The following is a 23,957-nucleotide window of genomic DNA, read 5'->3' as shown; positions in this document are numbered from 1 at the left end:
GGTTGTTCCCAAGGAAATTGCATACAGTTGGAAATATTGTTTATATTGATTATGTAGCTAATCTTGCTCTCACTCATACACAATACGATTTCTTATTTTTAGGTTGCGTTTATGAAACAACTAACTCATTCTAGTAAAAGAAAGCGATAGCAGCGACCAAGGAAGAGAAGGAGAAGGAGGAGGAAGACAAGAATCATTTTCCTTTCATATTTTTTGTGTGGGGAACATGCCTCTAGTTCCCTGGTTTTAAATTTCATTTTAAAAAGCTTTAAATGCTGTCCTCACCTATTGGATTCTCAATAAACATTTCTCTTCAGGTGGCTTTCTTTTTTTTTTTTCTCCCTGCCTCAACTTTTCAAGTTTGCCAATAATAAATACTAATGACCAAGTATTCCTTCGGTCTGATGCTGTAACCAGGACCATGCCACAATCTCAAAGCCAGAGACATCAGCTAAAATGCAGATCTGCTTCCCAGGAGGTCTTTAGTTAACTGACACATAAGTAAACATGGGATGGTACCATTGACTAAAAGGACCCTGAGCAAGACCTGGAAATGTGTCTTTGCAGAATCAAGTCCTCATTCACTGCTACCACTCTGTGGTACCCCTCCCTGGTATGATTCTCCAACTATCAGCAGTCTTAAGGGAGAATAGCATCTATTTGGACTTTTTTTTAAAAAAAAAAAAAAGCATCACGTTATCATATTTCTGGGACACATGCACAGCCAGGAGCATGGTGACATCAATCATAAACGGATGCCCGGGCAAGCGTCCCCTCCTGGAATGCCTCCTCCTGAGTGGGTTAACCTTTTCCCACCTCACTGCGGTAACTTAACAAAGAGAGCCTTGAAAGACCCCGAAGTCTGAGAAAACTGAAGCGGGGAGAGAAACTTCATCACCTTAGGAAGCCAATCCATTCGTTCCTATTCTAAGACAGAAAAGAAAAATTCATGCCCTGTTTATTTTTTCACTTCTTTGCAAGCATATCATTTCCCTAGAGTTCTTGTGTCACAGATTTTGGTTAAAGGAATGAGATTTTATTTTTGTCCTTAAAGTCCAAAGGTGGGCTGGGGGAGAGAAAGCCACAGGTAAAACATATGAGAGAGATTTTCTGTGGAAGGTTCCTTTGCTTAGTATATATAAATATGCATATTAAGGTTCATATTATACTTACTAGTGTAGGGAACATCGAAATAAGTGTACTTTATATGAAAACAGGGATTTATGGGAATATTACACAAGGAAAAATGCAATCAAAAATAACTAACTTGAAATAGCTGGAGAAATATGCCTTAACCCTAAATTAAAAATCATTTCAATAATTCCTGACGCATACTAAGCTTATTTCTCTCATTCTTATTCTTGCCTTCTTCTTACAGCGGGTATCTCCTATATAAAACAGGCCCTTTCATTTATAACAAGAGCATTTGCATTCCAAGACAAAATCTATTAAGACAAAGATGAAGTGTGAGCAGAGATGGGCAGATAAGGTTCTTAGCTTTTCCGCTAATGGACAGAGTTACCATTTTATGCATGTATGCATGCTCTGCCTCTGAGACATTTTCCATATTTGCGGTGTTTGCCAGATTTCAAACAGGTGATCCTAGCGAGGCACACAGATGAAGAAAATGCTGTCCCTGTCTCCTTGCTCACAGCATGTGCCGTGTACATTCAGCAGCCCTATACCGCTGACCTTTTCTGTGAAGCATCAAACAAAATCTTCCACGGTGCAGGTCTTCTGTTATCCATTCCCTAAATAAATACTTATCGATACCTACTCCGTGTTAGGCATTATTCTAGATGCCAAGGATAAACAAAGACAAAAATCCCTGCCCGCCTGTAGCAGACTAGTGGGAGTTGGTGGGGGGAGTTGGAAATATAGACAATCAACAAGTAAATGAGTCAAATATATGGCATTCTAGATGATGAAGAGTGTTAGGAGGAAAATTAAGTCAGGAAGGGGGTTAAGAAGTGCTGGCTTTGGGAGGAGTGTCCCACTAAAGGGACATGAAGATCCAAAGGACGTCTGACCCCAACCTTCACACTGAAATACATAGTCCCAGTTAATAGATGTGAATTAACTGATGACAATGACTTCCCCATTAGTTTTTGTCACTTCCATCACAGCCAGGGGCAAAACAGCTCTATTTCTTCCCATATTTCTTCAAGAGACCAGATCACACCTTGCCACACTCTTTCCTGCTGCTTCTCCCACTGACCCTGCCCTCATGAGTTCCTGTGGTCTTCCCAGTGGCTCTCTCATTCCTTTAAATAATATTTGCTGGGTGCCTGCTCTAAGTGGAGGGCATTGAAGAAGGAATATTAAGGCAGTGTGGAAGCGCTTCTGCTGTATCAGGCGGTTCTAATCATCTGTCTTTTCCCACCATCCTGCATCTCTTTCTCCTCTCCTTAATTAAGGCAGAAACATTCAGAGCATCCCAATTCAGTACTTGGAATTTTTCATTTCAGGCACCCCCAAATAGCAAATCGAGGTGCTCCAGTTATAACAATGTGGATTCCCTGGCTTTCTGATTCACACTACCCTAAAATCACATTTTCACCCACTATTAAAAAAAAAAAATCAAGGCAAGACACAACAAGATGACTCCATGCAATCTTGTATCACAGGTAAAAGAAAACCTTGTCGATATGAAATCAGACAGTGTAAAATTCTCTCCCTGAGGAATCTGGCATTATTACATCCCCCATCAATCATGGCATTGTTTCTCCAACAACTGTATCAGAGGCAGCATCCGGATATTGCTATAACACCTTCCCAAACCATCAAGTGCTTTCCTTCAAACCATGGAAGTCAGACATCACTACAGACAATACTGGGCCCACCAAAACCTAAGCTCTTCCAAAAGAGTTCAAAGCCCTCGTCTGTTTCCAACAATTATCAACTCTCAAAATTCCAGGACTTTCGTATTAGGTGAAATGAAATTTGACTTCTGCTTTTATGAATAACCTATACCTACATGAGAAAACTCTATAAATTTGATAAGGCATATGTGGAGAAATAATATATACACATTATAATATATAATATTAATGAATGGCACATATTTTAAATCTTAACTTATCAGAGATTCACCTCTGGACACTCCATTTAATAACAGGCAACAATTCCCTCCTGCTTATATTAAAATATAGGCATTGTTCCAAGTTCCGAAATATGATAAGGAGATACACCAATGGATCTCGCAAAGCTTCTCCCCTCTGACTTTATACTTATTAGTATTATTTTGGTGGAAACTTTTTGGTTTTGTTTCTTCAGGTACTCACAAGTTGGGTAAAAATTACAAAATCAAAATTAAGTTTAAATACAAATACTGGCTGAATGTGAATTTGCCTTTTCTTTATTCCTCTGCACTATTAGAAAGAAAGCATTTCTTTCTCTCAGAAACACAAGAATACTGAAAAGTTGACTTTGAGGGTTTCGATTTCCCTTAACATTTTCTCTTTGTCCTTGCCACTGATCACCCAAAGCAAGCAATGAGAGGACCTTGTCATGGCCCCAGCATAGAAAACGCCTGCAGTACATTCACCTTGTACACCTTATTTATAATCCTCTGTAAATTCACCCAAAAGTCATGAACTACATAATACTAATTCTTATAGGTTGACATATTTCCCTGATCTTTCATGAGCCACATGGGGAAACAGTTTTCTCCTGATCTGAATGAAGAAGAAAAACAGTGATCCTAATCAACCATTTGCCCTTAGTGGCTTCCCTAAACAAATCTGGGAAAGCGCTTAAAGGCTTGGGAATAACCATGACCCTGCTTGATGCACTGTAATAACCCTACCTAATTATACTGATATAAAAACTAATTGGAAAGATAGCAAATGTCAGGGTAAGATGCAAATCGTAGGGTGTTAATTGCTGAACAGGTGCTGGAATAGAATTAAATGAGCATTCTGATTAAAAGAGTGGAGGAAACAAATGTGGACCCCCGATACAAACTTGGCCATGTGACTTCTTAAGCAGTCCATTCCACCAGGAAAAGGTCATGGTGCTGTGACCTCTGTTTTGTGATGGGTAGGCCAAGAAAATAATAGTGACCACAGAAGAAAAAACAATCCAGCAACAATATCAACATGACTTTCAGAACTGACTGCTAAGTTTGAGCCCCAGAGACATGCAATGTGTCTTAAGAGTTCATAGACACACAAATAAGCCTGGATAGAATCAAGAATGCATAAATCCTCACCTCTTCCCTGCCACAAGGGCATGCCCTTTCATCTTTAACCAGTAGTTTTCACATCCTCTCACCACCCCCACATTACTACCACAGTGCTAAGTGCAACGAGGTGCTCGCTATGCATTTGTGGGTTGACCAAGTAGTTGATTGATTAACTGAATCAACAGCCTTGTTTGCATTCAATAACTTGGGAGGGTACAAGAGTAAGAACATTGGGATAGGGCGACACGGAGATTAAATCTGAGGCTCCAAGTGCTATAAGCCAGTCACTCTTGTCGCAAATGGTAAAAATGGTATTTATTAATGCTCTAGCAATCCAGACTTTAATCTATATATGTGAAGGAGATTTCCTTTTTAGCCTGTCTATAATGAAGGCTGCTTCTGCACAAACTCCTGGTGACTTGGTCAAGCCTTTGTCCAACCATCACTGCATTTCCTGACACGTGGCAAAGCCTAGGCCAGTGAAGCCCACATTCTCAAGAGAGAAGAGACCCTGAGGGCAGCAGCTTCAAGCAGATAGCAACAGCAGCTCCTTAGCCCTGACCTGATGTGGTCCCTCCCCAACATCACAATGCCCTCACCCCCTCTGCCACCTAAAGAAGCCCCACTCAAAAAAAAAAAAAAAAAAAATGCGCTAGATCAAGGCCCTAATGTTTTTCCCAACACATCACCTCAAATAACCTAGAAAGGTTAAAATTATTTCATTCCCAGGTAGGATGTTAAAGCTCAAGTGTTCTTGTCTCTCAATAGTTCACAGGTCTTTGAGATTTATGATGCCAGAAACCTAAACTAGCTCTTTAGTACAGGGAGAAGGAGGTAACACAGTCTTACTCTATTCTACTGATTTTTCTCACCCCACCCCATCTGAGCATAGAACAGCGATTCATTCATTGTGCTCATTCCACTTGGGGCCTCTTTACCCAGAGTCTACCAATTGTATACCACAGTGCCTCATCATATTTGGTTTTAGTGATATAGACCAGCAGAAGGCAGATATCAGCAAAGTTAATTCCTCTAACTCAGACCTATGTCTACTAAAATTGGATTGCAGAACTGCTCAACCCAGTTGCATTCATTCATTCGCACATTCATTCGTTTTTTAAAATTTAACCAATTTGGCCTCTACTTACTGGGCCAAAGAAAATAATACAATGGTTACGTTAGACAATACTCCAACTCAGCAATCCAATTTCAAAGTGCAGAGGAGGGCCTGAATGCTTTAAGAGGGAAACGTGGCTACAGGAGACATGGGTGAGATTTCACCTTGTTTATTTATGCTTTTATAAGGACACTGAGAATAATAATAAAACAGGATGGGAAAGAGAAAAATGTTGCTCCAGTAGAGAGATGGGTGGCTAGAACCTCTTCACTCTTTCCCTCCTTTTGATCTCAAGAAAAGCTCACTTTCTCTTGCTGGCTCTCTCTTTAAGGAACAAAAATAAACTGTCTCCTGAGTAATAAAGTCAAGACACTTGCCAGTAAAAATTGGTTAAGGTCATCACTTTTGAAGGTCAAATGAGTTTTAGACAAGATGTCATGTGGGATCACTATTCAGCACATTTAGTTAAATGGTTAAAAATAATAAAAAATAATGACAATAGTGGAGTTATATTTTTTAAAAGGCAGAAGTCAGAAAATGAGAGAACCAGATGTCTAGAAGGAATGCTGGGAAATGCTGAAGAGAAGGATTTCTTCCCCCACCCCAAACATAACCTTCCCCTAGGATCTTTCCAGACTCATTGTCAGTATCTAACGCCTATACAACATTGTATATCTTTTACGCGTGTGTTTTGCCATGGAGTCCGCTTATCTATTTTAACAAAAAAGACCCAACAGGGAAAACTTTTTTTAAAGGATCACAATTCATGTTGACCTGAAAGTGAAGATGTTGCAGGTCCCTCATGTGCCCACCCTGTCTAAACACCCAAAAGACCCCAGAAGTTGTGTTGCTTTGTGACTAGATGGCAAGAGAAAGAAAGCAGCTAAGTGAGATGCCACAATCTAACGTTTCCAGAGGAACATCCCTGTTTTTGATAAAATAGACCATGAATAAGTCAGAGCAAAGGGGCTGTTCCTAGATGCAAATGAGCTCTCATAGGAGGTCTCTGGGATCCCAAAACAAACGCAGAACCGTGCTGACAGTTGGGTCTGAGTTCCAGGGCATGTTCCGTCCTCCCTTAGCGCCACGTGGGCAGCCAGGCCTCATCCTTTTTATAATCTGCTTGCTTTTACCAGACACAGCATGCCCATACAACCAAAAAATCTCCTGTGCCAAAGGATGCTTGGAAACTCCAGCAAGGCCACTGCAAGACTCAAGTTCCAAGTATTGCTCACTGCCAGTGACAATTAGAACAATCTGAAAATGTTCCTCCTAGAAAAATACACTCTTTTTTGTTGTAACAGGGGTGTAAACGCCAGCCAATCTCTTTTGGCACCTAGAGCTATAAGTGGTTTCACTGTGCCACCTCTCGACAAAAACGCCCTCAATGAGCATCCTCCAAGGACTGGCTTTGAAAGGGGGTTTCGCGTATCAGGTTAATGCATGCACTTGGCACGGCCCAACTTTCGCACCAAGGCTCTGGGGTATGGGGTGATAAGAGCCAGGTTCTGTTTGTTAACGATAAGGCAATTATTTCTTTGGTACTTCGTAGAAGGAAAAAAGAAAATCTTACAGCAAAGATTCAAACAAGGATCCCTAGGGAGACAACGGACCTCATAGGTCGGAAAAGTTTTTTTTTTTTTATCCCCCCTTCTCAGGAGCAAACAAATGGCCCATTGAGAGCCACAGAACAGCCAAGGCTAAGTTACTGACAAACACGCTGTCAGTTGGCTCCCCTAGAAGCTCTGGATAACTTAGGGAGGGGAAGATGGGAGCCAGAGGAAGGAGAGACAGAAAAAAAGACAGACATAAAATGAGAGGAAAGGAAGGAAAGAAAAGCCTGTAAGTGGAAGGGAGGAGAAAGACTGTAAAGAAGTGAGAGAGAAACAAAGGGCTGGGAATGGAATAGGAAGGAAAAGAGCACCGTGTGCTGATGTGTGGTTGGTAGCACTTCCCAGGCATTTGGAGTGTGAAGAAGTCCATGTACTTGGATAAACATTACATCTTATCTTCACTGACCCCCAACCAACATTTACCATTTCCTTCCATTTTAAATGTAGACAAGCCACATTAGTATTATGGGTCCATAGGAGTCACTGGACCATCAATGGGATCCATGGCAATTAAAAAAAAAAAAAAGGCAAAGAACCTCCAAACACTGGGACGGTATTAGGCATCCTCTCACTTTGCAGACAACATACTTCAGAGGATAGGTATGCATGATTTTCAGTTTGGAAAGGAGAGGCTTTCATTTACTCCCTGGGTCAGGCTTTCTGCCTTCAGGCCAAGGTTTCTTAACTTTCCCTGGAATTCTCTAATACGCAACAAGTTTAGGCATCAAATGCCAAGAAGCTTTTAGGAAGTATTTCTCAAGGTCATCCCATTTGATTAACAGCTAAGAGTTAGTTCCACAGCTTTAAGGGCCAGATCCAGCATGATAATTTTGCTCATCTGGTTCCCACTGAGCCTGTAAAACTCAAAAAAAAAAAAAAAAAGGTTGGCTGTGGCGTCCCAAAGAAGCAGGTCTCTGAAGCCTCAATGTTAGTTTTCTACTAGGGAAAACGCTCTGAAGAGACCAAGATATTCTACAGACAGAATAGATCTCAATCCAAGCAACTGGGCTTCTGCTTCTTCCTCCTTGTCCTTGGAATTACATCATAGAATCTTGGTTCCATGGCACTCCAAATCCCACAGTCAGGGTAGGCCAGCAGCCAGAATCCAATAGATCATTGGCTCTAGGACCTATAGGGTCATCTGCTGGTTATGGCCCTGTACAGATGTGGGTAGACAGCAGCTGAGCCCATGCCCTCAGAAATTCCCACCTCTTGTTCTGGCATCAAGGTCAGCCTGGTCAACTGATGGTGACCACGGAAACTCACCAACAGCTCTTTCTCTCCTTGTCTCTGGGTGCTTGGTTTCTGAGAGCAACTGATCTGTCTCTGTTTCAGAAGTTTCTAAGCCAAAGCCATCTCCCACCCCAAGAGGCAGGGAGACCTTACACTGCAACTTGGAGCTATCTTTAAGCTGGATTAAGTTGAAAATCTTCAGAATGGACATCACGTTCATAACTGCCTACTTTCCCAGGGGTTAAGAAGTGGGGAGGCACAGCTCCACCTTCTCTGCAGAGAAGGAATGTTTCTACCTGACAGGAAGAGTTCAGGGGGCTCAAAAGATAAGGTGGGCCCATGTGTAGGCAGGTGCCGGCCATCGGGGTGGAACAGGTCAGGCACAGGATGGAGAAAGATAAGAAAGATGTGCCCCAACCCAAACCACCGTCACTCAGGCTTTCCTCACTGTCTAATTTGCTTTCCGTCTCAGTGATGGGAATTAGACAATTGCTTTAAAAACTCAGAAGCCACCATAAAAATAGAAAATTACTGCTTCCTGTCATGACCAAATATTAAACACAGTGCACACCTAATGACTCTATCCTTCCCCAGGGAAGAAGCTTTATGAACAATAAAATCCCAGCAGACTTTCAGTGTTTGGGTTTGGAGGTCTCATTATGGGTTCACTGATCCAATACAATTTACAAGCTCAACGGACGCCACTTGAAGTGAAAACCGCCAGCCCAGAGTTATAAACGGGACACCTACAGTGAAACCAGCATTTTATTCTTCATCAGGGAATGGAAAGAAGAAAGGGAGGTCTTTAGGAGAAAGGCATTGGGGTGCAAGTCACTAAGGTAAATGTTTCTGATTGCCTGAGTAGGAATCAAGGTTAGACACCACTAGAAATGCAAGGCAATGGATAGAAAGCAAGGGAGGCCCAAAAATTGAAGGCAGGAAGAGGAAAGGTAAACAAAGGGAAAAAAAGGGGATGGAGACAAGGGTGGTGGATTAAAGGCAAGTAAAGGAAGCAGGGGTAGGGTTAACTGTACCATTCTTTTCTACATAGGTTGAATCTACATGACATCACATTTTCAAAGTCAGATTCTTTTTCTTCAGTTCACTACATTATCCAGATACAGGTCTAAAGGGTAGTTACTCTTCATCCTGTGCCTCACCAACTGGAGGATAAAATGCATTAGCCACTCTGTATTTGCTTGGGCAAGCATCAAGCAGACTGTTAGCGTTAAATCGAAGTAAAGTCTGGCTCTTGTTCAAGCGTCAGCCACAACCAAGAAGGGAGAGTGGAGCTTCTCCTTCACCTTTAACTCTGTGCAATTTATCACTCGAGCCTAAACAATCCCACATGTTTAAAGTGCTGGAGAAGGAGACTTGGGGAATGCTAAACAAAGGCTTTTAGGGAAGTCAGAATTAAAGTGCACAGGGGCTGGACAGTGGACACTAAGCAAAAGCAATCGAGGGGAGGTGACAAGTCCATAAAGCAGGGTCTAGACAGGCCATGAGACCAAGGCATTGAGAGGTGACAAAAAAGGAGGGAAGAGACTGAACATGAGGAGTGAGTCTGTGAGGAGAAACTGACAAAGAAGAGAGGGAAATGCTGATGGATCCCAATAATGCGTTCTGCTCACCTGTCTGCCTTTTAAATGAATCTCCTATGTGTGAATCAGCTTCTGCATAGATCAGAAGGCAAAGGTTATGAACCCCAGATAAAGATTTAAAAATCACTAAAATAAAGGAACCATAGCATATGCTGATTGGCCGAGGTCAGTTATGACCACACAACATCTCTTCCCCTTCCACACATTGAGAAAGGGCCATTGCTTTCCAACTCCTCACATAAGAAACTAGGATTCAGATAGGTTTGCCAGATAAAATACAAGATGCCCAGTTAATTTTAAATTTCAAATAACGAATTATTTTTCTGTATTAGTATATCCCAAATATTGCATGGGACAGACTTATGCTGAAAAATGATTCATTGTTTATCTGAAATGCAAATTGGATATACATACTAAAAAAACATTCATGTTTACCTGATATTTATATTTAAATAGCATCCTAGTTTTTACTTGCTAAATATGGCAACTCTAGATTCAATGAAAGGGAAGAAAGGAATGAATGAATGAATGAATGAATGAATGAATGAATGAATGACAGAGGAGTAAGCAAACCAGTGCTGATGCCAAATTTTACTGTGGTTATTATCTACTATGAGAACAACAGCCACTTTGAGTCCTCAGCTCACAAGTAAGAAATCTATTTCCTGTGTGTATCTTCTGAAGTGATAAAATACTTTTTTCATGTAAGAAATGGGATCCACACAAAATCACTGATTGTACTAAAGTGAAATGCCATCAGTTTGCCCCAAGCCATGTGCTAAAAGGTAATGAATCCTCAAACCTTCAGTAAATCCTCCAAGCCTTCAGTCCAGTTAGAAGCCTTGTAATTCAGCCACAATCTATTCTATGTGAAACCCGCGGTTTCTCTTGTCCCTTTCCTTGCAAAGACCACCCCAGTTTTGTTCTGGGAGCTGGAGACCTTGTCTCTTATCCTAGCTGAGTCTTTGACCAGCTACACAGCTCCTGAAATTGTTGATCTTCAATTGGGTTTTCTACTATGTAATGTAGGATAGCATTTCCAGTCTGTAGCTAAAATGAATTGACTTTCAATTAATTAGAAGAACATCCTGTACAATTGTGCATAAAGCACCAAAACAGCTCACCATTTATCTCCATAGAGACCCACCATGGGGCTTCTTTGGAGGGGCTACATGGAAGTAGCAGCATTCAGAGACAAATAGCCCCAGCCCTCATCTCACTGCCATCTTGAGAGTTCTCTGTTTTAAAAGTCCTGGCTACTTAGCGGCTTTTTAAGATACTAGTCCCAAAGTGTTGGTTCCATCTCTGCAAATTCCTCCATTTCTGTCATCATGTCAGTGGAGTTAGGAATTTCTCCCCTTATTTCCCTCTCAAAGGCTCTTGTTAAATGGGGGCAGCGGCTGCATTTCTCACCCGCTCCTGCTCCTTGGTGGTCTTGAGAGGACCAGGAAAGTTTGCCTTCACTGGAAATTTTGAGTTTAGAACAAAACTTCTTGGAGGACAACCATTTCATCAATGACCCAGTCCAGAATGATGAAATGCTGACTCCTTATAAGCTTTGGTCTAGGCTGGCTGACAAGCTTGGAGCCTCTCATCACTCAGCTACTTCTCTTTCTGATTAAATGTCCCCTCTGATTGCAACTCTAGGTCGATGTGTAGAAGACAACAACAAAGAACAATTCTGACAAGATTCTAATTTGCGAACAAATCATCTAGTCAATCCCTAGTGGGTAGAATCCTACATCTGTGAATCATCTGTGGATAACTTCCTTCTCTCCTTGGTATACAGGTCTCATTTCCCAGCCATTTGACATGCCAGTCTCTTAGCTGGGTCAAAAATAGACCCAAAGAACTTATCCGGCCCTGTTCACTCCAATAGAAGAAGAAAGATAATAACTGGCGGTTTTGGGAGGTCCTCTTTGGGTAAATATATAGTCTTATCCTAATCTCTCCCAGGCTCCAGGACCTTTGTTCCTCCTAAAGCCAGCTGGATAAGTTTGCAAAGAGATGCCTTTTCTAAAAACAAATACCTACTTCTTGTTTCCAGAACAGCACAATTTTAGAGTACTGTTCTTCTGCTCCTCGACTCATCCACTTCCTAGCAAATCTGCTATTTAATCATACCACACAATTTTATAAGGAAGAAGCTGGAAGTTGAAGCATGGCATCATCTGTTCTAGTAATGATGTACATCCAATTGGTCCTCGGATTTTCACTGGGAATTGATCCAGAGGTCTTGGGCAAGCGCTTTGAATGAGAGAATGCCAGTCATGGTGAGTTGGTTTTCATCTTTCTGCCTCTTTTCTAAAGAATTACTTACAAATGGTTTGGATTCTGGCCTGAGTTTCTGCTTTCTCACAAACATCCAGGCTACTAAAAAATTCACAGATTGCCAGATGGTATAACAGCAGTTCCCTGCAACGAATCTGAGCTTCCCAGTGAACAAAGAAGACGCGTACTCATGGGGACAAGTGGCAACATCAGCAAAAGCTTTGGAGTGGTGAGTGTACTGGCGGCGGCGGGGAAGCAGGGTGTAAAGAGGTGAGAAAAAGGACCTTTTCCCTCCAGTGACTGATACCAGAGTATCTGGCAGGGAAAAAACTTTCTAGCAGGTTCTCCTACTTCATTCTCCATTTTCCAATCCATCTTCAAAGTTCTCTCTCCAAAATACCAGCCTGATCATGAAATGGCACAACTCAAAATCCTTCTACATCTTCCATCACCAACAAAGTAATGTCAAAATACTTTTGTATGGGCATATAAAGTCCTCCAAAATCTGGGCCCAAATACTGTCTCCAAATTCTCTTACTTTCTCCCTTCACACGTACCCATGTACCTCTAAAACTATGTGCAGGTTTAGGAAATTCTTTCCTTTTCAGGTGCCTTTTCCAACACACTTTCTTCCTAGAAGGCCATTCTGCCCCAATTTGTAAATATTTAAGGTATAGCCATCACCCCACCTATCTCTGCCACGATGGAAATTATCTCCGCACTTCAGATCTTCCAGAGTGCTTATCCTTTTATCTCTTTTATGGTACTTTTTGCATTTTGCATAGTAGCATCATATTCATATCTGCACCTCCTTTGTTTTTCCATATAAACCCCAAGCTCTTAATGGGAAAGGTTTCTGTTTACTCAATATTATTATCCCTAAGACCCCCTACAAGGTCCATGACACAATAGGCCTTTGATAAATATTTACTAAATATAAGTAAGAATTTCATTCTGCTTTACAACCCTAGATACCTGTTCTTGGGCCTGTTCTGTACCTATCTGCCACTGGACATAAGACCACTAAGAGGTTGTAGAATGCAGGAAGTCACAGGAATGGTCCTATATGAACTGGCAGTAGACTTAATCACCCAAACTCTTCAATGCTTGGCAGTCAGAGATTAATCTGTGAATTAATATCTATGGAGTGTCTGTAGCATCCAAGCCACTGCAAAGACGCAACATGAGATACAGGATAATTGCACTGACTTTTTTTTAAAGCATCTGTTGTATCATGCACTATGTGGGCACCTTACATTAATGTATGTAGCACAACTCCTCAAGGAGAGAGGTATTATTAACACCATCACAAAGCTAATAAATATTGGTGTCAAGGTTTAAATGGCATGTGATGTCTGATATCTAAGAATTATAATACAATTGGAAATGTAAAGCAAGCACAAAATAGGTAAAATAAATAAATAATGCCCATACCCCTGAACAAGAGTAAGTATTTGTGATAAGGGTCAAGGAAAAAGATTTTCACTGCAAGAATTAATATCTTTGAAGAAGTAGAATCTGAACTAGGTCTTGAAAAAGGGATAGGATTTGTATTGGCAGAGTGCTTGGGGTGGGTATTCCAGGTGAAAATAGTGTATGCAAAGGGAGAAAAGAGGAAAAATTCAAGATCTGTGTTCTGGACAGGGGGATTCACAGAAAAAGAATGTTGGGACCCAACTACCATCCATTGACCTAGTCTTCGGAGCACTTTTTGTATTTTGTGAATGTGTATTTATTGGGTGCTTATTTACGCTGTATGCTCCATGTATTTATTTGGGTACTTATTATGCTGTATGCTCCGTAAGAGCGGGAACCATGCCTGTTGTATTCCCTGATCTCTCACTGCCATTCACAAATATTTTTTGCCTGATGACTGAACAACACAAGGACTTAGCAAGTGAATAAATGAGGGAACGAGCCCATTTATACGCGACTAAGCTAGTTTGCCTCAAATCCTAAAGCTCCAGTGTCAGGAAGCTGGCCAGGCAAGCAGAATAAGTGTAATTCTTAAACACTAACCCAATTATTTGAGTGAACTTTCCAGCACCACCTCTGCAATCATGAGGAGGAGAGTCATTTTCTCGAATAAAATTTTGTTTCTTTTTTACCACTTGGCTCCAGTGTCCTCCAGTGAAGAGCTTCAATCCATAGGGACACTCTTTCCCAGCTACAGAGTCCTTTATCTTACCTGTAATTCCCTGAAATGGCCAAGAAACTAACAATGGGTTTGCTAGGAAACAACGGAATGAGATCATGAAAGAATGATGCATTCACATTGGATAAATCATCTGTGGTTTTTATTAAGAAAATCTAAACCCTCCCTGAGAGAATGAAATTTTCACTTAAAAAAAAAAATACATTGCGTGCAGCGGCCCACACCAGTAATCCCAACACTTTGGAAGGCTGAGGTAGTAGGATCATTTGAGGCCAGGAATTCCTGAGACCAGATTGGGCACAGAGACCGACCCTGTCTCTATAAAAAAAAATAAAATTTAAAAGATAGCCAGGCATCGTGGCACATCTGTAGTCCCAGCTATTTGGGAGGATGAGGCGGGAGGATTACATAAGCCCAGGAGTTTGAGACTGAAGTGAGCTATGCCTGCACCACTGCATTCCAGCCTGGGCTAACAGAGCAAGACCCTGTCTCAAAAAAAAATTTTTTTTAATAGCCTGAGGCCAGGTTTCTGTGGGCTCTTCACAGTGCTGGGTTCTCCCATACTGGAGATGAAGAGTCTGGACAGAGAAGACATATATATTAATAACTCCAGTAAATTATTGAGGAGCAGAGATGAATTAGCACACCTGACCCCCAAACTTGAGGCCTCAGCAAGAATCAGATAAAGTAGAACTGGGAGGTAATATATTAGTCAACCATGAACCCAAGGCACTTCATTTTACAAATAGGGAAACTGAGGCACAAATGAGAAACAGAGGTTACAGTGGAAACCTCTGTAACATTAGACAGCTAACTAGTGAATGTTCTGGGGCCCAACACAGGTCTCCTGGTCCTAATCCAAGGCCCTTTTTGCTGCACTGCACTACCCACTCCTCAGTCACACCGAGGACTGACATTCTGTCAAATCTGTCACATCACTGAATGTGACTCACACAATCTCAAGTTAAATGCTACTTCAGGGGCCAACAGGGCCCACTCCTTCTACAATAACAGATTCCCCCTCCAGTGTTCCTATCAGTTCTTCCAGATCACACCCACCAGGCCCTTCCATCTTCACAGCTCTTAACTCTGCAGTTTTTCTTCCTATTATACCAAAATCTTCCTCTCTGTAATTTCTACCTATTGACTAAATTCCACTTTCACAGGCAAACTGACTATGTGACCTTGGCTGAGTGACATAACTCCTTAAGGCTGATCCTTCCTTCAAAGTTGAGACTTTCATCAACCTTGAGAATTCAGATTATTTTACTAGCACAAATGTCATAGCACAATGCCCAACATACAATAAGTGCCAATTAACTGTTAGATAAACGTTATTATTGGTTTTATCTATCCTTCTCAGAGCCAGAAGTCTTCACTCAGGAGATAACACTATTGATATATCTGTTTTGCCCATTTCGGAGGAAAGGGAGGTAGTGGTCACCTTGCAGACACAGCTCACCTTGTAGATATAAATCTCACCTGCAGCTCACCTCCAACTACTACCAAAATTCCATCTCTGCGGTGATTCTCTAAAAGTTTCCATCCCACAAATCACACTTCACTGGAGTGAAGAAATACACTTGAGAGAGAGGAAGAACAAGTACGCCCCAGGGGAAAGTAGACCCAAACGTATGCTTCAGTAGAACAAGGGTACTCCATGAAGCAGAGAGAGACAGGAAGAGACTTTTAGACAGCAGGAGAAGGGCCAATGACAAGCCTGGAGCAAAGATGAGACCAGCAGATGACAATGCCCACACCAAGATGGTGGAAGAGGAAAACATCATTAAAAACAAGAGTCATACCCGTCAGGATGACTACTATCAAAAAAATTTTTTTAAAATTTTTTAAAAAGCAAGTATCGGTAAGGATGTGGAGAATTTGGAAGCCTTGCTTGTGCTTATGCACAATATGGAAGAACAATAAGGAACTTCCATATTGTTTTCTACAGCAGCTGTACTCTTTTACATTGGCAGCAATGTAAAATAGCAGTGGTATTTTACACCGGTGGCAACGTAAAATAGTACAGCTGCTGTAGAAAACAATATGGAAGTTCCTTTTGAAAATGAAAATGTAATTACCATAGTCCAGCAATTCCACTTCTGCATATATTCCCCAAAGAATTGAAAGCCCAGAGACTCAAACAGATACTCGTGTCCACAGCAACATTATTTCCAGTAGCCAAAAGGTCAAAGCAACCCATTGCCAAATGAATAGACAAAATGTGGTTCATCCATACAATGGAATATCATTCAGCCTTTAAAAGGAAGGATATTGACACATGCTACAACATTGAGAGCCTTTGAGGTGATGCTAAGTGAAATAAGCCAGAAACCAAAAGATAAATACTACCTGGTTCCATTTACGTGAGGTGTCTAGAGTAGTCAACTTCATAGAGACATTAAATACAATGGTGGTTTCCATGTGCTTTTAGCGGGGCGGGTAGGAGAGGGATAGTGGGGGATTGTTCGGTGGGTACAGAGTTTTAGTTTTGCAAGATGAAAAGAATTATATAAATGAATGGTGGTGACAGTTGCACAACAATGTGAACGTATTTAATGCCACTGAACTACACACTTAAAATGACTGATGGTAAATTTTATATGCATTTTATGGTGTCAGGAAATCCCTTCATGGGCAGCTAAACCTTAGTTTATTCAGATCTTTTTGAATAAACCTTTTGAATGAAGGTCATTCTGTTGTTTGGTTGGTTTCTCAAGAAAGAAAATAAGCAAAAACACATCAATGCTTAAAATGGTCCTCCTGGGAACAGAGCTCAGAAATATATGAGACCAATGTCCAGGGACAAAAGACTGGGATATTTAGTGTGTGAGAAATAGGTTGGATTTCCTTTTTATTTGTTTACTAGAAAATACCCTACCAGTACACACATGGGTAGCCTACAAAGATTCCAAATAAATTCTTGCCCTCTCTATCCATCTGACTTTCTATGGGGTTGACAAGGACAGGAACAATAGGGACTCATCTTCCTTCTCCCACATTAGTCAGAGTATCCCTAAAGTCCTCTTCTCACAGATCACCAGATCATCCTGAGCCCCCCAGTGGCTCACCGGATCATCAGAGAACCTTCCAGATAGAGAAGAGAATCTGAAGAGAACACAGTCCATAACAACCGAGTTTGAATTAGAGCTTCCCTCTGAAACACAAATGCAAATCCATTTGAGCCTTTTATTTTTATTTGCCACACAGGCCTTTATAGACAAGAGCTCAGCTGAAGACCACAGTAAGGATGATGTTTCATTATTGTTTCTGTTTTGTTCTGTTCTGTTTTGGGGATTTTTTCCCCTAATGGGGACTTTGGATTTCTACACGAAAAATTAATCAGGAGACCCTTCATTCAGCAGCAAGTCCTGCTGCACTGTGTTTTGGCCTGGCCTTTTGGAGAGGGGCATAGTTGCCCAAGAATTCACACAAGCATACTGAAAAAAAAAACAAAAAACTGAAAATAGAAAATAATATGTTTCTAGAGAGAGATTAAGGCAGGAAATAAATTTAGTATTGGGGAAAAAACTCCAAGTCTGGGGCTAAGTCTTGAGAAATGGAGAACTAAGTCCTTAATGGGGGATCCCCTATTGTAAACTCCAATGGTTTTCAATTAAAGGGCCACAAAGTAGTCAAAGTGATTTTTCATATTTCAAACAGCCTATTGGAAACAGAAGATCTGCCGGGATATGGTCACATGGCCTCACCAGAAAGTCAAGTTGTTTTGTGTTTGAGCTGGAAGCCTCCCAAGCCAGTGTGGTTACACTGGTTATCTCACTCCGATCAAAAAACTCTTAACTGGCCACTGATGGTATCAAGGGTATTTCTGAGAGGAGATGTTTTTCCTTCCCATTTTGTTATATGTTTTTGATTAATAAAAATGGAATTATAACTGCATTATTACTTGTCCATAGTAGTTTGGAAGGCAAAGTCCTGCAAAACCCTGTGTTCACCAAGGAGGAAGCTTAAGGGGTCCTTGGTGGTGAAAAGTTGGGGAACCATCTTGTCCCTCTCCCCGGAACATGCACATTTCAAGGGAATAAACAGACTTCTTCTGAGCCAGAGTAGAGCGTGCCTGTTGTGTGAGAAAATGCGAAGACAGACAGTGTAAATTAACTGCATCTGGTGAGGTTAGGTGAGAAGGGGGAGGAGATAATTAGTTGGCATTATAGGAACAAGGGCAAAGAACAGAATTCTATATTTACGCAGAGGAAATCCAAAATAGACTACTTTGCACCCATTTGGGGCTTGTGAGGGAACTCACTGAGTTGGCAGATGGACGCAGAGACCAGATGCAAGGCTGATCCAAACCGGTGGATACTATGAACACCATTCCCACCTTCAACAAATGGAAACCTGACTTCATGCCTTTTACCTCTTTTTTAAATTTATTTATTTATTTATTTATTTATTTATTGAGACAGGTCTCGCTCTGTCATCCAGGCTGGAGTGCAGTGGCATGATCACAGCTCTCTGCAGCCTCCACCTCCTGGGCCTAAGTGATCCTCCTACCTCAGCCTCCCGAGTAGCTAGGGCCAGAGGTGTGCACTACCACACCTGGCTCACCTTTTTAGTTTCTGTAAAGATGGGATCCCACTATGGTGCCATTTTACTTCTGAAAATGAAGGCAAGAAGGCTAAGGTAAACCCAAAAGACATTCAGGAGCGATAAGACAAGGTTTCAGTGAGAGAACAGTTATCTTCAAACAAAAGCTCTACCATAAGCAAGCTAAACAAATGCATCTGTTTATAGTAAAGTGGGCTTCCTTAAAACCTGATACTGGACAATTTATAGTACCCTTTGGTATGTATGTTTCCATGTGTAGACACGCGACATTTAGGAAGTAACGCATATATCGAGGGATGCAGAGACACCACTGGGCTATTTTGTTGTGCATAGGATAGTAAAAATAAAGGCCACAGTCACTTAAAACTCGTAATCTGCAGCCAAGATACAATTTCTACTTTCTCAGAAGAATTTAAAGCATGCTAGCACAAACTATGAAGGTGCCTAATATGCAAATCTTTTCTTTCCATAGATGCAAAGATACTTTCTTTTGTTCATGTGGTGTGTGTATTACATAGGAAGAAAACATGAGCATATTCAACTTTATCGGTGAATGCAGTTAGATGTAGTTCTTTAAAGTAGGAGCTCCTGCTTAGTGCAGAGCCATTAAGGTGTGTACGTATGAGAAGTAAGGTTCAGGTGAGTATTTACAGGTTTGCAAACATTTCTGAAGCTGGTTTACAGGGTGTTTATTGCGAAAAAGGAAGTAACAGTCATGAGATTAGAGTACCTTCTTAAAAGAGAAGCTAAAGATAGTAGAAAAGACTATATGAAGATTAGTGAGCTCAGTCCACAGGCCGGAAAGGACAGGGTCTAGGCTGCTCTCATATGCCTCCAGTCTCCCAGAGAATCCCTGGGAAACAGAAATGAACAGATCCAACTCATCAGTACAGAAAAAGTGCTGGGAGAACGAGGTTGTGGCCATGGAGAGAGCACAGTCTGGAAGTAAGGATAGCTGAGCTGTGTTCTTTTTTTTTTTTTTTTGAAACAGAGTCTCACTGTCTCTCTCTGTCACCCAGGCTGGAGTGCAGTGGCATGATCTTGGCTCACTGCAATCTCTGCCTCCTGGGTCCAAGCAATTCTCCTGCCTCAGCCTCCCAAGTAGCTGGGATTACAGGTACGTGCCACCATGCCTGACTAATTTTTGTATTTTTAGTAAAGACAGGGTTCCATTGTGCTGACCAGGCTGGTCATAAACCTCCAACCTCAAATGATCTGCCCATCTCGGTCTCCCAAAGTGCTGGGATTACAGGCATGAGCCATGGCACCCAGCATGGAAGTAAGGACAGCTGTGTTCTAATGCCAGTTCTGCCCAACCAGCTGCGCAACCATGAGCAAGTCATGCCACCACTCAGGGTTCAGACTTTTCATCTATAAGATGAGGAAGATGACTGACTCCAAATAGTCCTTGCAACTCTCTATTTTTAAGCTTCTCTGTACTTTCAAAAAGACCAGAGCGACCCCAGTAGCTCCCTAAAATGCAGCTCATTGGAAACTTCTAAAATGGCAAAGACACTATACATATCCAACAAACGTTTTACATCTGCCTATCATCCTCTTCAAGCATCTCAGAGAACACTGCAAAGCTGCCATTGATATTTCAGTAGCCTCTTGAAGCCTACAGCAGTGACAGCACTCCCTAACCCATCATTACATTATTGAAGAACAGAGATGCTGAGTGCTTTGTCCAAGGTCAGAAGCTAGGACAAGATCAGAATTCCAGCCTCCTCAGTTCCTAGGCTATGCTATACTTTCCACTAAGAAAGCAAGCAGGCTTTCTGGGAAGAATGCCAGAGGTTCCATTCTCCCAACTGAGAATTCGTTGGAATATTGGAATAACAACTTTGGAGACTGTGGTCTCTCCAATCCATTTCAGGACCTGGCTAGAAATGTGAAAACCCAAAGAAAGAAGCAATAGGGAATTATTCCGTTTTTTAACGAAAGAGAAAAAAATTAGGGGTGGGAATATGGGGTTTCTTAAAAATTACATGATTGCTGGAAGTTAATTTGGTATTTCTTCGTTGGTTTGTAAGTTCTGTTTCCAATCACAAAAACAGACAGCTGAGGATGCCTAAATCACATTTCAGTGAATTAGTGTCTTGTCCCAAAGAATCTTTCCCATTCTGAATACAACATAGGACCCAGAATGCAATCCTCTGTAGTAGAAAGGAATCTCCCTCAATGCAACAGAGAGCTTGTCATATCCCTTAAACCATAATCTAAATTGATAATCTTCCAGCCACACAGCAATCATGGAGAATAATGAAGTGGGTGCCACTCAACTTGGGGCATACTGCCTCTTCTAGAAAACTGATTGAGACCATACCCTGCCCGAGAGGAGAGGCGCCATTGCTTATATCCTGCACCACACATACTACTTCTTAGGCTGAAGCTGGTGCACCTGGAAGAGACTCCGCCACCGGTTTAGAGAAACGTGTTCCAAAGGAAGATTCTAGCTTCTTGCAAGAAAGGCCAGCATGAGAAGGCCCTTGTTGGATGAGTTTAGTGTCTTGAAATAACATGAAACCAACCTGACAGCAAAGCTCCATGGGTCAGTACTCAAAAGGTTCATGAAGAAAAGGAACCACAAATGATTGAAAAATCACTTTTTCCCCCTACCTGTCAATTATGACCGGGTCCGATGGAGTCTCATTTCGGTTTCCACAGCTTTTCTTTTCGCAGCATCGACTGTAGATTGGGAAGGAACCAAAAGAGTGAAAGAAATTTATTAAATCAAGAAAATGCAATGAGCACATGACAAGAACATTCTGGTTTTTTTGTTGTTGTTGTTGTTTTTTCTCCACACAGTGTCTGGCTCTGTCACCAGGCTGGAGTGCAGTGGCTCGATGGCTCTGTCTTGGCTCCCTGCAACCTCCACCTCCCGGGTTCAAGCGATTCTCCTGCCTCAGCCTCCTGACTAACTGGGACTACAGGTGTGCACCACTGCACCCGGCTAATTTTTTTTTATTTTTAGTAGAGATGGGTTTTTACCATGTTGGCCAGGCTGGTCTCGAACTCCTGTCCTCAGATCTGCCCACCTCGGCCTCCCAAGGTGCCATGATTACTGGCATGAGCTGTAGCGCCTGGCCACAAGAACATTCACGAAGATAAATCTGTCTTGGGAGGAAACAACACACACTGGGGCCTGTCAGAGGGGTGGTGCCGGGAGGGAGAGCCTTGAGAAGAATAGCTAATGGATGCTGGGCTTAATACCTGGGTGATGGGTTGATCTGTGCAGCAAACCACCATGGCACACGTTTACCTAGGTAACAAACCTGTACATCCTGCACATGGGCCCTTGAACTTAAATTAAAGTTGAAGGAAAAACAAAATGAATCTAAGGTAGCTTCCCAACTATAAGCTGCTTGAGGGCAGGATTTGTGACGATGTTTTATAAGATAAAAAATTAAAAACACTGAGCCCGAAGCCAAAATATACTCAGATTCTCACTCTATGACTTAGAAGGTAATTCTCAACTTTCCCATGACCCATATTTGTAATCAGAACCACAGAAGGTTGGATTTTAAGATCAATAAGGTCACTTCCAGATTGATATTCAATGATTTTATGATTATTTTAGGTCTTTGTGGCTCAATAAATATTTGAAGAAAGGGGAGGAAGGAAAATATATAAAATAGACTGTAAATAGCTGCCTGGATTACTGCAAACCTTATTTACATAACTTCTTTCTCCAGAGATCTTGGTATACTTTATAAACATTTATTCATTCACTTATTTCCATCATTTTTCAAAGATTAAGGAGGAAGACCGGAACTATGGTATACATTTTAAAATAGGAGGAAAATGAGGCAAGGAGCTGTAGGACGATAGCTCCAATAATTTTCACCAAGTTGGAAACAGAAGTGGTATCCCACTCTTTGTAACTCCCAGTTCTGAAAACTCCGCTTCCCAAGATGTCCCCCTTGTGCTGAGTACCTGGTAGAAAAATCTCAATAAATGCTGATAGGATTAGCTGAGAGGGAGCTAAAGAAGATCCCCTGGGGCAATGACAACAAACAGAAAATACTCCCTAGGACCTGAGAGGGGAGCAAAACACTCCAATCCAAAGGTATCTATTCGAAAATACCTAGATCAATGTGAGAAGGGCAAAGAAAGCTTGCTGGTAAGAAGCACTGGGAATTCACTCCCTTACAACCAGGTAGCCCATCTGCTGCTTATCAGAGGTACAGACTTCTGAATGCCTCTCAGCTCATCTCAGGCACATGGTCCACTATCAACTATAGTTGGCTAAGGATGTAGCCTTGACATGGCTTTTTAAAAAAATCGTTATCATCCATACTGGTTGGAGAATAGGCCTAAGAGGTAAGCATGCTAACAACAACCAAATTATATGTGAGCATTGCCCTTCCCATGGTAGTTTTTCTGTAGCCTAAGTTTGATACGATACCTTAGGAAGATTGCTGAACTCGGAATCAGTGTTCTGATGTCCAAGCTGTCACCAACCAGCTTCACAAATTTAGTCATATGTCTTTAACCCCTCTGGGCTTTTTCTTTCTTATGAATAAAGTGAAAGTGTTGGGTTTGATTCTCTCTAGAGTCTCTTCTAGGTTTAAGTCCATGGGGCTAGGGGATTCCATGAGCACCCTTTGAAAGTGGTAATAACATAAGGAAAAAAGGGAAGTCATGTGACAGCAGGAACCCAAAGACCTAACACCAACCCAGTCTTAGATTTTTTTTTTTTTTAACAGGGTTTCCCTTTGTTACTCAGGCTGGAATGCAGTGACATGATTATGTCTCACTGCAGTCTCAACCTCCCAGGCTTAAATGGTCTTCCTTTCTCAGACTCCCATATGTAGCTGAGACCACAGGTGCACACCACCACACTTGGCTAATTTTTGATTTTTTATTTTGGTAGGGACAGGGTCTTGCTGTGTTGCCCAGGCTGGTCTTGAACTCCTGGGATCAAGCTATCTGCCCACCTCGGCCCCCTAAAGTGCTAGGATTATAGGCGTATGCCACCATGCCCAGCCCCAGTCCTAGCTCTGTGGCTCTCTGCAGCTCGTTTGCCCTCTCTGGTTCTCCACAGAATTAAACATCTTAAAATTTTTTAAACCCATCTCTTTCATGGATGTGCATTCGCCAGTGAATAAGTCTACCATCCTCAGAAAGTGAAATATACTTGAGAGATGCTTAAACATTTGCAGCAAATGGGCACAATGAGGTTTTAAGAAATTTAATCAAATTAGTAGGA

General features: G+C 41.6%; 1 protein-coding gene across 4 annotated transcripts in view; it reads right to left on the bottom strand.

Annotated features, from left to right (window-relative positions):
- EBF2 (early B-cell factor 2) overlaps window positions 1-23,957 on the bottom strand; it is a 201,329-nt gene that overhangs the window by 167,777 nt on the left and 9,595 nt on the right. For 3 of the 4 annotated variants that reach the window (XM_011962591.1, XM_011962593.1, XM_011962592.1), the window contains exon 6: window positions 21,365-21,433. The exons of the other annotated variant lie outside the window; for it this stretch is intronic. In XM_011962591.1, coding sequence (XP_011817981.1) covers window positions 21,365-21,433 — 69 coding nt within the window. The remainder of the gene's footprint in view (window positions 1-21,364; window positions 21,434-23,957) is intronic. 4 annotated transcript variants of the gene reach the window in all.

This window comes from Colobus angolensis, unplaced genomic scaffold (assembly GCF_000951035.1).
Source record: "Colobus angolensis palliatus isolate OR3802 unplaced genomic scaffold, Cang.pa_1.0 Scaffold6, whole genome shotgun sequence".
NCBI classification, from domain to species: Eukaryota; Metazoa; Chordata; class Mammalia; order Primates; family Cercopithecidae; genus Colobus; species Colobus angolensis.
This window is presented reverse-complemented; position numbering and strand designations above follow the sequence as displayed.